Source organism: Octopus sinensis, linkage group LG23 (genome assembly GCF_006345805.1).
Source record: "Octopus sinensis linkage group LG23, ASM634580v1, whole genome shotgun sequence".
In the NCBI taxonomy this organism is placed as follows: domain Eukaryota; kingdom Metazoa; phylum Mollusca; class Cephalopoda; order Octopoda; family Octopodidae; genus Octopus; species Octopus sinensis.
In genome coordinates this window covers 18,756,926-18,771,651 of record NC_043019.1, presented here as the reverse complement: position 1 = coordinate 18,771,651, position 14,726 = coordinate 18,756,926, and the positions used below count along the sequence as shown (strand labels likewise).

Below are 14,726 nucleotides of genomic sequence, written 5' to 3'. Positions count from 1 at the left end.
AAGCAAGGTCTGGAGTCAACGGGCTTTAGAGTAAATTTAGCAAAAACCAAAGTCTTAGTAGGTAGGAAGGTAGACAAATCACAAATCCCTTCAGGTAGATGACCCTGCTCAATCTGTAGAAAAGGTGTAGGTAGAAACTCCATAAAATGCACCTAGTGTTAGCTTTGGACACATAAAAGGTGCAGCATTATTAGAGGAAGGTTAACAGGGAAAATAGTCTTTGTGTGTGGCAGATGCACAGATACAGTAAACAGTAGGAATATACAGAAAATTGACTCTATCAAATGCTAGTGGAAATATCTAGAAGTAGTTGATAGTGGATGCTCTGAGAGCATTGCTGCTAGAATAAGAATAGGCTGCGCAAAGTTCAGAGAGCTCCTACCTTTGTTGACAACAAAGGGCCTCGCCCTCAGAGTAGCAGGAAGATTGTATGATGCCTGTGTGTGAACAACCACGCTACATGGCATTGAAACATGGGTTGTGACTTTGGAAGAGATGCAAAGGCTTGAAAGAAACGAAGCTAGTGTGCAAATACAACAGAGGATAAACATTTTGAGAGAAAGGTCGGGCATAAGAGTCATCAGATGTGGTGTGCAAGAGAAACGACTGCGCTGGTATGGTCATGTGATGTGTATGGATGAGGAGAGCTGCATAAAGAAGTGCTGATCTCTACCTGTGGAGGGGAGCTGTAGAAGAGGTAGACTCAGGAAGACATGGAACGATGTGGTGAAGCATGACCTTCAAACATGGGGTCTCACAGAAACAATGACAACAGATCTTGACCTTTGACCTTTGGCTGTGCTTCAGAAGACTTGTCAACTCAAGTGAAATCAGGGTTGTGGCTGGTGCCGGTGACGTGTAACAGCATCTGTGCCAATGACATAGAAAAGCTCTTGTGCCAGTGACGTAAAAGGTACCCACTACACTCTCGGAGTGGTTGGCATCAGGAAGAGAATCCAGACATAGAAACAAAGGATTAATTTTATATGATTGTGTGCATGTATATATATATATATATATATATATATATATATATATATATATATATATACATATATATATACAGTATGTGTTTGTGTGTGTGTGTATATAATGTGTAGAATTTCTGATTGTTGTTACATAGAATTCATGTTTATTTTTTATTCTTTATCCACTGGCATCACCAAAAGTTGAATACCAAACTAGCTTTCCTTAGAATATTTATATTTCTTCTTAATGTTCTTTTTGTGTGCATTCATCTACTGGAGATATTTTCTTGGTTAAATTCTTTGAATTCAACCAATTTTGGGTTGCTTTCATAATGTCAACATATATTTTTATATATATTAACTTTACTGGGGCTTCTCAGTGTCTAAATATAATGACACAACAGGGTGATAGAATCACCAATTAAAGATGTCATTTTTTTCTCTCTTTATTTTTGTTGTGTGTGTGTGTGTAATCATCATCATCATTTTATATCTGCTTTCCAAGCTGGCATGAGTTGGATGGCTTGGGTGGAACTGGTAACACTAGGGGCCATACCAAGTTCCATTGTTTTGGCATGGTTTCTATGACTGGATGCCCTTTCTAACACCAGTATATTTATATGGGTACCATTTCTCCTTCCCATGTTCCCTCCCACATCACTTTCCCAGCTTTCAGAGTTGGCACTGTCTGTATAGGCACATTGAAAGGTAGGTCTAGCGAGATCTTCGAACTTTGGGCCTCACAGAAGCAATGACTAGTGGTGATATGTTGTGCTTGAGAAGACCCATCAAGCCAAGGGAAATCGTAGTTGTGGCAGATGCAGGTGTTACATAATTGGCACCTGTGCTGGTGGCATGTAGAAAGCACCTTTTGAGCATTGGGCCTCTGGGAGGCTAAGTGGCAGATGCCGGTGACACATGAAAAGCTCCTTTTGAGTGTTGGGCCTCATGGAGGTACTGACTGAGACCTTTAGCATTCTGTCACATTTGAGAAGAAGAGGACCCATCAAGCCAAGTAAAATTGCAGTCGTGGCAGATATTGGTGTCATGCAAATGGCACCCGTGCCACCAGTACCCATTACACTCTTAGAGTGGTTGGCATTAGGAAGAGCATCCAGCCATAGAAACCATGCCAAATCAGATTGGGGTCTGGTGCAGCTTGTCAGCCCTGGTCAAACCAGCCAACAGCATGGACAACAGATGCTAAATGATGATGATGATTATTATTATATATTTATGTATACACACACACACACATATCAGAATTGTTTATTTATATTGATTTTATTTTGCCAATCCAATTCTTGATTGTAGCTAGATGTGCTGGTATAGAAATGGCCCGTGTGAGACAAAACATTAAATCTGCTATTAATAAGAACAACTATGAATGTGCAGCCGTTCAGTGTAGGAGAGGTGCTGACCTTTTGCTGTGTTGCCATCAAGTAAAGGACCTGAGCAAATATTACCAGGGCTTGTATGCTGTAAGTTTTTTCATCTCTCATTGATTTACTTCTTTTTAATCCTCCTCCTCCCCTCCTCCTCCTCCTCCTCCTCCTCTGCTAGTGCTTGCTAATTTAGTGTCAGTTATTTTATCGTGAGGTTTGTCAACAAGTTTCCTCAAACCTCAAAAATCTTTCTCAGGATTCTTGCAGAATATAGAACGGTACTTTTCTGCGAGTGGACAATGTGAGTTTCAACTCTAATCTCTTTCAGTCTTTTAAGTAGCATTTTGGGTGTTGTGCCAAACACACCATTTCCTACACGAATAACTGTTGTCTCGCTCTGCCACAGCTCTCCACAGCTCTCCACAGCCTTCATCCTCGTATTTCTGTTTCTCCCATTTCCTATCAACCCTACTTCCAGAGCGAATTACAAAACCTATCATATTACACTGTTTGTTTAGTCCCCAACGATCATATTTGGTCTTCTTGCTTCATTAGTGTGACCAGTCTTTATTGGGGAGTCCCACAAGGTCCTGTAGTTCTCATTTTCTGTTACAGCCCCTGCTTCATCTCCAGACCACCTTCCTGTTGTTTTCAGGCCACACACTTGGCTACCATTCTCTTTCTCCATGCTAGCCTGTCAATGGCTATGATTAGAACCTTCTTCTCCACATTCTCCATTCACTGATCTGCCTCTTGTTTTCAACAGTTCTTCTTTAGATACTCTTAGGTCTTCTGTGCTTTAGGTCTCCTTCAGGGCCCATGTCATGGCCATCATAGTCATTGTTGGGATCTCTCCTTTGCTGCACCCTAACCTCAACCCTCTCCTTTTTCAATCCTAATTATTAAATATTTTTTTTTAAATATCAAATCATTAATAAAAAATTTTTTTCTTTTTTTTCTTTTTTTCCAAGTCCAGAGCAAAGACTATCCAGTCGGAACCAACCCAGGATACCTTTGTTTTCCTTGATTTCCTGGAGAATACACTGCGCTCTCGTTGCACAATTAAACAGCTTGATAATGGTAAGTTGGGACTTGTGTCTTTCTGTCTTGGAACTGTTGTGCTCTTCTTTTATGCCAGTTGGATGCTGCTAGCTGAGATGTCTACTGTGTTTCTCTACACACACGCATGCATGTGCACGCGTGTAATGTGTAAACCTATGCAGTAGGCGTATAAATGAGTCAGGTTTACCTATTTCTCCATAGATTGGAAAATGATGAGAAGCTTTGATTAAAAAAACTGACTCAACTAATTTTTGTACTATAAGTGATTATTCTTTTTTATTTAATAATGAACGCTCTGTGGATCTTCATTCTCACACTGGGATATAATGGAGGAATTGAAAATAATCACCACAAGAAACACATCTCACAGCTTTGATGGATGAGAACTATTACACAATATATTAATTATATCATCATTGTGCTATGAGTGTAATGATGTTTGGAAACAATTGTAGGGATTGAAATAAAGAATATCGTTTACTCCATTTTCTGTTGTTCATCTATTTATATAAACTCTACAGATATGATGAAATTCCTGATTTATATCCAGTAGTAAGAGCATTCCCACTGTATGATGACATCAGGTAGCCAATGACTGTGGATGAGCTTTGTATAGCATCCTAAAAGATTTTTTCCAAATCATATTTAACTATATATATATGTGTGTGTGTGTGTGTGTGTAATGTATGCTTCATATCCTTTATTGGCTTGTTTCTGTTTCAACTAGGGGTTATATATCCTACTATAGGGGTAGAGGGTTTGTAAAAGGGTCATAACCTACTGACCATGACTAATTACAGTTCCTGAACCCTACATAGATTCACAAAGGGCTTCATTAGTTGTGTCAAAAGTGTTTGCCTGTCCATTCCGTCAAATCCATACTAAACTTCTTAGGTGTGACTCTGAATCTCCACAAGAGATTCTTCTACAAAACCAAAGAAGGCCATCTTTTATATCAATAAATTTTTGAACCATTTGAACAACATAAAATGGAATTTGCTTAAAAGTATTTCATTGAGATTATGTTGGATGTCAGTTAACCAAAAGATTTTGAAGGGTTGTCACTGTTGATGTTAGTGGCAGTGGTGGTACAGTGGTGTTGCTGGTGGCAATGATGATGAAAGTTGTTTATTATAGAATGAAGGGCTGATTCTCCATAGATTACTGTTTAAATTTGTGCTCTATTCCTGCCCAAATTTTATATGTCTCACATCTTTATGGAAACGAAGGTAGCCAATTAGTAGTCGTTAGAGCATTGGATAGAATGCCTTGTGGTGTTTTTTTCTGAGTCCCTGTATTCTGGGTTCAAATCCTGCTCAGGTGAACTTTACCTTTTTTTCTTTCCATGGTTGATAGAATAAAACAGAAATCCAGAGCAATGGATCAGCAAAAGTGTTTGAGGGTCAAAGGTCAGGAGCTAGGTGAGAGGCCCCAGCAGGATCTGTTCCAATTCTTTGTATTCCGACACCATTGGTACCAAGCAATGTTGATCAAAGTGTCTTTGGAGAAATGTCCTGTGGCATGGAGATGGAAAAGCTGTGGTGGGGGTGGGGTTAGCAATTGCTAGTCTTGCTCAAAAATCCATTCATAAGGGGCCTATTCTATAGTGGAAGTCGCTTGGCAAGGTGCAGTAGGACTGAACCCAGACCAATGTGATTGGGAGGCAAACTTGTTACCATGCAGCCATGCCCTCCCCCCAGGTCCCAGGCCAGGTTTATAGTCAAAGGCATTCTAGTTGAGATCCTTTCCCCAGTTTTTTTCTCACATTGAACCCAATACCATATTATACTATAAATCCTTCTTTTCTAAGATAGTTGGGTTTGATACGTTTGAGAGTTGGCAGCTATTTCTAGCAGGTTGAAATACCTCCAACACTGTTAACAAGGAGAAAGAGAAAGTTACCCTCAAGCTGGAAACCTACCTCAAATGTTATCAACAGAGTGAGATCTGCTATGAGCATGCAAAACAGGTAAAAAGCTTGGCTCTTTTTACCTGTCGCAAATGACATTTACCTGTGTGATGTGCTTTGTTAGGTATTTTGTATAAGGAAGATGCCTTCAACCCTACTTCTTTTGGGGTTGTTTAATCAACGTATTTATAATATGTAAACGTTTTTTTTTAAAAAAAGGAAAAAATGTTTCATGATGTTTTATTGTTTTTGTTGCTGCAGATATTGATGCCATTTTAGAAAATGTACATAAAATGGAAGAAGATGAGGCGAACAAATTTCTTCTGGAAAAATCTAAATCTTCTAAATCCTGGCCAATGCTACATTTCCTTCTCAGTGGAACAAAACCACGTCTTCAGAAATTCAATGCTTCCCACATGAATATTTCAACTTTATTGGAATCAAGAAATCTAATGAAATCGATAAGTCATCTGCTCTTGAATTATTAATGAATCTTCTGAGGAATGGTCTTCTCTCGGGACATGATAGTGCCGTGAAAATTCACAAAATCCTGCAACTGACATTAGACATTGGTAACATAGAACGCATTTCTTCGGCATTTGCTCTTGTTTTTGTTGTTGGCTTTTATTAGTTTTTTTTTTCTGGTTTTTGCTTTTGTTTTTTGATTATTGTATTTGATTTTCTTTTATTTTTGTTGGAATTATTTTCTTGTTTATATTATGAAGAAGAAGAAGAAGGTGGTGGTGGTGGTGATGGAATCGGTTATATAGTTTGAAGAATATTGGTGACCTGAGCAGTGATTAAGAGATTCATGTAGCTTTGTCTATCCTGATTTATTTGTTAGAGATCCAAGGAAAACATGGTTTTCTCGGTTGTGAACCATGTTAGCGATTATCATGGATTGATCTGGCAATCAGTCAAAGATTCTGCTTGTATTACAAAAATGTACCCCAGCAACCATCTAGAATGCTCTGACTATCACTCGTGTTTTACATGACCATGCTTGGAGGCTGCATATTTGTACCCATCAACACGGGACCAGTGAATAGGAAATATATGAAGGCACCTCTCTTCTTCTATAGCTCCAGGTCAACCAACGCCTTGAGATGGGATTCAATAGATGGAAACTGAATGAAGCCTGTTCTGTGCATATATATATATATGCGTGTTTGTTTACACTTGCTCTCCTCCCAAATCCTTCATCTACAAGCAGTTACGTTGTTGTCCTTATGTTATCTCCTGGCTTTGGTCCTTTAACTCTTTTAACATTTATACTGGTTTTATCAGGCCCAAATATTCAACCCAGTTTATGTTAAAAAAGGCCAGATCGGGTCTCTCACACCTACCCTACAGTGTCATTCTAAATGTAAACAATCACAGCAACAAGATAGTGAATGGTTAATTCAAAATAATGGGAATAAATAAGCATTACCTTTGACAGTTTAATGGGTTAAAGATGCGTGGAATAAGACATCCCTTTTTGAAAAATACAGATAAGGGTAAGTGACTGGAAGAGCATCTGGCCCTAAACAGTGCTGCCTCAGTGTGTGTATATATATATATATATATATATATATATATATATATAGTTAATCCAAACATGAAAACACAAAGAGAAAACACAACAACGTGAGGACATAGAACAAGTATAGTGTTATTGGATGCTCAGGAAAGGAGGAGGATTTAACGTTTTGAGCAGAGCTCTTTGTCAGAAACATAGAAAAAGGAAAGATCCAAGGAAGGGAAGACGGAGGAAAAAATCGCCAATGATACACATGCGGTCACACACACACATACACGCACACACACACACACACACACACACACACATACATATATATATACAGAGAGAGAGAGAGAGAGAGAGAGATAAATGAAGTATAAGGAAAGGAAAAATTGTAAGTGTAGATGAAGTTTAGTTCATAATCCAAGTTGGTCTGGAACCAATATACATTCTAGAAATTGTCTTTGGAATTAATCAGACTCTGAAACACACCCAAAAAACTCTTCATGAAATAAAAATTAAATTTTTCGTCAGGAATTCCATACTGGTTGGAATAATTACAACCAACAAAAATATGCAAAGAACTTTCGGAGCCCAGACGAGAATGAACAAATTAGTGAAAGATAACAAGAATGCCAGATATTCAAAACCAGAAAAAAATATAAAACCATTCCAGTGGACATCCCTTTGAAGGATTTCAGTCTTTACCTCTTTTATTTATGTGTGTGTGTATATATAGATTGGTTATAGGATTCATTAGGGTCTAAGCTCATCAACATGTAGGGTGCCAGAATTGGCTAGGCACAATAACATAGGTTTCACAGTGAATTAAAACAGCCATGAAGTATCCTGTGTTGGTAGTATATTGCAGGTATGTAGATGTATATAGGTAAGTTCCAAGTCTGATTTAAACTGTAGATCTGACTCAATATTGGTTCTAAATGCAGCTTGAATATAAAAGAATACATTTCAAACCCCGTTTGTATTGTTCTTTTTTATATATTTACATATTTGTTTAAGCATGGGAAACATACAAAAGAATGAAAGCAAAGAAAAGGAACTTACTCCTGTTTGTAAAATGTGATTGTTTTGTAAATGAGTTTAATTAAATCTTTACTCTACAAGTATGGAACTACCATCAGCTTGGCCTTTCTCAGATGCACACAGACTGACAAAATCATTTTGTATGCAATCATTCATTATCTTTGCATTCTGACTTACAGAATTATATCGAAAGGATCTGGCTCTTAGCTGACCCCATCATTTAGGTTGCCCCACCTTCCTTTAGCTGCAAACAGCAAGTTATTTCTCTCTGTCTGGAAGCTATGCCAGATGAAATTTATGTATGGTAAACACAACTGAAGGCACTGAAGCTGGATGCCTCTTTGGTAAAGTTCTCATTGATTTTTGCAAGTTTCAATTGAAGAGGAAGATGCTGTGCTTCAGTCATCCTCATCATTGTTTAAAGTCCGTTTTCCATGCTGGCATGGGTTGGACGGTTCGACCGGCGTCTGGGAAGCCAGAAGGCTGCACCAGGCTCCAATCTGATCTGGCAATGTTTCTACGGCTGGATGCCCTTCCTAATGTCAACCACACTGAGAGTGTAGTGGGTGTTTTTTTATGTGCTACCAGCACAGGAGTCTGTCAGGTGGGCCTGGAATTGATCACGTGCGGATAGTGCTTTTTATGTGCCACCGGTACAGGGGCCAGTCAGTGGGTACTGGCATTGGTCATGTTCAGATGATGCTTTTTACGTGTCACTGGCACGGGAGCCAGTCAGGCAGACTTGGCATCAGCTGCATTCGGATGGAGCCAGTGACGGGTTGGGGGCTCTGGCCATATTTGTTAAAGAGCAGATAAGAGTGGGAATCATAGTCTGAATGAATGGGCTTGTCAGATAGTGAATGCTTTCCCTTGGTACTCAGGGTATTGTTGGATCTGTTGTTTGGTCCATGTCATGGAACTTTCTCGTGTGTATCTTGTTATGTCAAACTAATTGACAATTTCCTCATGTATCAGAGCATATAAGGGTTGCGGGTTGACAGAATCACGAGAGCATTGCAGCCATTATTCTGTCTCTTTCTATTCTGAGTTCAGATTCTGCTAAGCTCTACTTTGCTTTTCATCTTTTCAGAGTCGATAAAATAAAGGGCCTGTCAAGGTTTGAGCTCAGTGGTATTAATTAAAGTAGCCCATCAAAAATCATTAGCTTTGTGTCTAAATTAGAAACAAACCACCCTCAACCTCACCGCTATGACTCATTTAAATAAATCTATAAATCTGTTCATGTATTTCTTTGTTTATTTCTTGCCACCAGGTTGTCTTGATGCTTTAGATTACTGCCTTAACAACAAGAACATCAACGTGGTGAACGCCAGAAACGAGACTCTGCTGCATTCCTTGGTACAAACTGAAGTTGAAGATGTTCAATTTTACATAAAAGTTATGAAACTCTTGCTGAAGAAAGGAATCAAAAAATCAATGAAAGACTCTCAAGGCCGAAAGGCAGAGGATCTAGTCTCCATTGTAAGGCTGCCAGGAGCACTTCTCAAAGTGGAAAATATCAGTAAGATATGCAGTTGAATTTCCTTCGTGAATGTTGTTGCTGTCTTTGTCATTCTCCTCCTCTTTGCCTTCCTCTTCTCTCCCTCACCTTCATCTTCCTCCACCTCCATCACCTCCTTACCATCCTTCTCTAGTATTCTTGTATCTACTGTTGCTGGAATGTTAATTAAAACAAAGCTATAAGTGAATTAATAAAATATGCCAGCATCTAGTATGTAGATAGTTGAAAGTGGATGTTTGTATAGACATAAAAATTATGAACTTTGAGTGAATAGCTCAACCCAAGGCCAGCAGAGACTGGTGTTTATCATTACGGTCAGTGAGTGAAGGTGTGTCGTAAGGTCGTGAGTTCAATTCCCGGCGACGTGTTGTGTCCTTGAGCAAGACACTTTATTTCACTTTGCTCCACTCCACTCACCTGGCAAAAATGAGATGTACCTGTATTTCAAAGGGCCGGTCATTCTATATTATGCTTGATCTCCTTGAAAACTACTTTGTGGGTACATAGGTCTGTGGAGTGCTCAGCCACTTGCACATTAATTTCATGAGAACGGTGTTCGGTTGGTTGGATCCCCTGGCTCCTGCGTCATCGTAACTCTCTTTCTCACATGAGTGAGTGAGAGAGTGAGTGTGTGTGTGCATGATTGTATGTGTGTGAGTGTGTGTGTGTGTGTCACTGCATGTGTTCATGATTGTGTGTGCATGTGTGTGAGAGAGTATGTGTGTGAGTGCACGTGCGCTTGCATGAGTATGTGAGAGGATATGTATGTGAATACGTGTATGTGTGTGTGTGACTGTATATGAGAGTGAGATTGTATAACTGAGTGTGTGTATGTGTGAATGAGCATATGTGTGTATGTGTGCATGCGTGTGTATGTGTAAGTGTGTGATTGTGAAAGAGATGTTAGCCCAGGCCCAGAAACTCATAAAAAGAGAAAAAACCTGGGCTAACCTTGCAACCCCAGCCAAAGTGGAGGACAGTAAAGTATAGGTGCATCTCTATGCAGTCTTGGAGAGCAGAACACCCCTCCCACCTTCAAGTGGAGATGGCACTGAGATCAATCAGAAAGGAATTCAAATTCATTCAAAGGGCCCAAAGTTTTGGTACTATCTCGGTCCTTTGCAAAACGGAAGAGCTGGCCATGAAGCATTCGGTGAGACCCTATAAAACTGACCAGCTTATAAAGTATCCGTCCTACATGGGCAGAAGAACATTATTATTATTAATTATAGACGTTGCACAGTATACATCCTCGTGAAGTTGTTGATTGAAGATATTGTGTGTACAGAGGGGTTTGCACTGTTTGTCAAGTCACAAAAAGGACCTCAGACAGACACTACTTTATGCAATATGCATGCAATTCCAAGTAATGCCAACAGTTGCAATACACCTAGATTGTAGGGTATCTCTAAGGTTTCCAGATGTTTTTTCTTCAGATTGGGTGGAATTGAACCCAGTGCTCCGATGACAGTAGGGACAACCTTTACATCTGACTCTCGTAGCTGCCACATCTTAGCAATCTCAATTCTCAGCTCTCCATATTTATCAACTTTTTCTCTTTCTTTCATGATGATATGTCGATCTCCTGGCACAGCCACGTCAATTATTAGGCTCTCTTGTTTCTCCCTCCTAAAGGTTACTATATTCAGCCTTCGATACTCTAACACTTTGTTTGTCTGGAAATCAAAGTCCCTGGGGATTTTTGCCTTCCCCTTTCCGTCCGTTACTTTTTCCGGTGTATCTTGGTACCAAGCACCCATAACCTCATATGCATACTTACAGCAAAGTAGCCAGTGGAGGTTTTGGGCTACTTTATCATGTCTACGCTTGTACTCTTTCTGTGCCAGACTTTCACAAGCACTAACAATGTGAGTCACACTTTCGACCCTCTCCCCACACATGCTGCAGAGGTCCAATGGCACTTGAGTGGTATATATTCTTTTTCACTGAGCTGGTATTCAGTGCCTGGTCCTGGGCCACAAGGATTAGGCTTTCAGTATTCTTGTTTAGGTCACCCATGTTGGGCCACCTCCATGATGGTCCCTGGTCCTTTAATTTGTTGGTTTCACAGTGGAACTGACCATGTAATTCCATATGGAGTAGGGTTTCTTCTCTCTCATTGGCTGTTCTTGTTTGGAATTCACAAGCACTCTCAAGTCCATTTTTCTTTACTCCTTTTGCACTAGCAGCATACTGTAGCAGGTCTTCTTTTGCTGTTTACCAAATATTCTGCCATGTTTCTTCCTCCAGTGTTCATGCACTCCCGTATGCCAATCAGCCCACATCCACCTTTACCTCTCTTCATGAAGAGCCTGTGTACATTATTATTATCATTATTATTATTATTATTCTATGTTTGACTTTTGCTTTAAGTTTGTACAAGTTGGCTCCAAGTCTCACCCAGAGACCTCAAGAGACAACAGGTTGGAAGTTCACGTTGTTGTTATGCCTAGTGTGCCATATATTTGTTTTTGTTTTTTTTTTGGTATTGTACTAGTGAATGTCTAATAAATAAATTTTTAAAAAAAGTTTGTTTTAAACCTTGAGAGTACATAGAGAGTATTTTGTGTAGGATATGAGCAGTTCCCATGAGCACTATCTTTTGAATTTCTGCCATTTTGGGGTTTCCTGGTATCTGAGTTAGGTAGCAATCAGTCCCTTTCGCTATCATTCCCAGGGCACCTATGACAACAGGTATTGTTTTAGTCTTCAGGTTCCACATTTTGCTAATTTCTATTTCAAGATCTTTATATTTGCTCAGTTTTTGGTAGGTCTTGACAGATACGTTTATATCGATTGGGACAGTCATATCAATGAGGAGGCATGTTCTTTGTCTGAAGTCTTTCAATATGATGTCTATCTTTCTATCAGTTTGAATGGGGAAGTTCCAGATTATTATTATTATTATTATTAGTAGTAGTAGTAGTAGTAGTATTAGTCGCCGTCGTCGTCGTTGTCTGCAGGCATGAATTCTCCATACACTCTGACATCAAAGTCATCATCCTTATTTCTGTGCTATTATTCTTTCTCATCTTTTTATACTTATTTGGTGACATTGCTGGTGCTGGTGTCACAGAGAAAAGCAGCCATTATATTCTGTAAAGTGGTTGGCATTAGGAAGGGCATCCAACTGTAAAAAGAATGGTTGGAGCTGTCAAATGATACAATCCAACCCAACATGGGAAATGACCATTACATGACGATGATGATGATGATGTTTTGAACTGTGTGCCTGCCTCAGATTTGTGTCAGTTTCTGTGTGAAGTCAAGCGGTCTGCTTTGTCTGTTTCTTTGTTTACTTCTTGGAATAAGACAATTGGGAACAGCTGGCTGGATGCTGGCCATTTGGCTGAGAGAGAGAGAGAGAGAGAGAGAGAGAGAGAGATTCAAGTATCTGATGGCAAATAAGTCAGCATTGACTCAGCGATGCTAAAATGGCTTTGCCAAAATGTCTCATATCCCTCACAAGTACATTCTACCCACTATATACCCTCTATTTCCCCCTTATTTATCCCCTATTTACAACAGCCAGCAGAGTTTAACCCATTAGCGTTTGCATTATTCTGTCAAATGTGATGCTTATTTATTCCCATCGTTTTGAATTAATTATGTATTATCTTGTAACTTTGCAATTTTGATGAGGAAACTTAGTTTTTAAAATGATATTGTAGGGTAAGTGTGAGGAGTCAGATCTAACCTAAAACAGGGAGAATATTTTGACTGAATTAAATGCTAAAGGGTTATATGTTTATTGTTTGTATTTTCTGATAACCTGTCTAAAGCCCAGCTCTTTTCTCACCCATCAAAATTTCTGTTAACATTTTGCACAAAGACCGAACACAGATGAATTCTTTCCTGCATCCATTACTGCTCTGCCATCACACTTATACATATTTCGTTCATTCTACTTTATTCAATGTACATTTAGATCTTTGTGTATTGGGAGGGGGCTGGGTCACTTCAGTTTTGGGGGGAATTTTATATGCAAAAAGTACTTGGAACTCACCAATTTACATCCTTTTATTGCATGTAATTGGAATTGATGAGTCATACAGACGTGCAAAGGAAACTGCAAAGCATTGGCCAGTTCTCCATAGATGTTAATCCATGGATGTTACATAGAAGTACAGATAAATACAGACATGTTGAAAGTGACTGCTAAGTAATGGGACTAAAGACTTTGACCAAAATGTACTAAATAGGTAGGGGAAGAAAAAGGGTACTATAAGGGGTTAGTGATAATGAAAATGGGGACATTGAGGTGGGTTGAGTTGAAAGAGATCTAGGGCCACCTGACAATATATATGGAATGGTGCTGGACAGAGAGATGATGATGATGATGATGGTGCTGAGAAAGCAGTGTATGTCTTCAATGTTATACTTCCAAATGGATGAATAGTGGAGAGCAGAGTGAAAGAAGAATCAGGTAAGGGGTGGATAATAAGTGAGAAGTGAATAGAAATTGGAGTGGCAGTGGTCATGGGTAGATAAGGGTAAGAGAGGTGGGGTACAATAGTAAGACTAAAGGATGCAGGACAGGAGAAAGAGGTTCAGAGAGGAGGGAGGGATAATTAGCAGAAGAGAAAAGTAATGTTGTTAATTACAGCAGCAGAATAATGCAGTAGATAGAAGAGTGATGGCAGGATGAGTGGTGTAGGGACAAGGGGGGGGAGCAGAGACATATTGGGCAAGGGACACACGTATGTACAAACACATTGTGCTTTCTAGCCTCCAAACCTGTGGAGGAAGAAGACCTAGGAAGAGGAGAGACAAAGTGGTGAAGCCTGACAGAGGAGATAACAAACCATGAGGATGACTGGAAATGCACCATCCGTTTGAAGACCCACCCACATCTATGCAACACACACACACACACACACACATTTGATATATGTACATATTTGTATTTATATGTATGAATGTTTGTGTGTGTGTATACACACACACACACACACATGTAAAATTTAAAAATTGCTTTCTGTAGATCACTGCGACAATGTTGACCATGTGATGGATCAAGTAAAGAAACTGGAGTCAAGTAGCAACACACAACTTTTGACCCATTACTGTACGATTGGGCAGGCTTTGATTCTGGAGAAGAACCCGACTGTGACTAATTGCGAAAACTTGGTGAAGCTTTGTGCTACACGTGCATCACTATTGTTTGTGACTGGATTCACAGAAACTGCAGAAAAAGATTTGGCAGAAGCAACTAAATATTGTCATTCGGAGAAGGTTTGGAGAAATTACTTGCTTTGTGTGTGTGTTGTGTTTTGTTATTCTTGGTACACTGAGATTTATTTCAATATAGTTTCTATTTACAGGAGAGAAT

The 14,726-nt window shown here is 39.4% G+C and overlaps 1 protein-coding gene across 1 annotated transcript in view; it reads left to right on the top strand.

Moving 5' to 3' along the window:
* Positions 1-2,302: 2,302 nt before the first annotated feature.
* The window catches only part of LOC115223708 (TPR and ankyrin repeat-containing protein 1-like), a 66,163-nt gene continuing 53,739 nt past the window's right edge, over positions 2,303-14,726 (top strand). Inside the window, exons 1-6 of the mRNA XM_029794384.2 lie at positions 2,303-2,449; positions 3,325-3,433; positions 5,586-5,608; positions 5,701-5,896; positions 9,146-9,394; positions 14,379-14,629. Coding sequence (XP_029650244.1) covers positions 2,303-2,449; positions 3,325-3,433; positions 5,586-5,608; positions 5,701-5,896; positions 9,146-9,394; positions 14,379-14,629 — 975 coding nt within the window. The remainder of the gene's footprint in view (positions 2,450-3,324; positions 3,434-5,585; positions 5,609-5,700; positions 5,897-9,145; positions 9,395-14,378; positions 14,630-14,726) is intronic.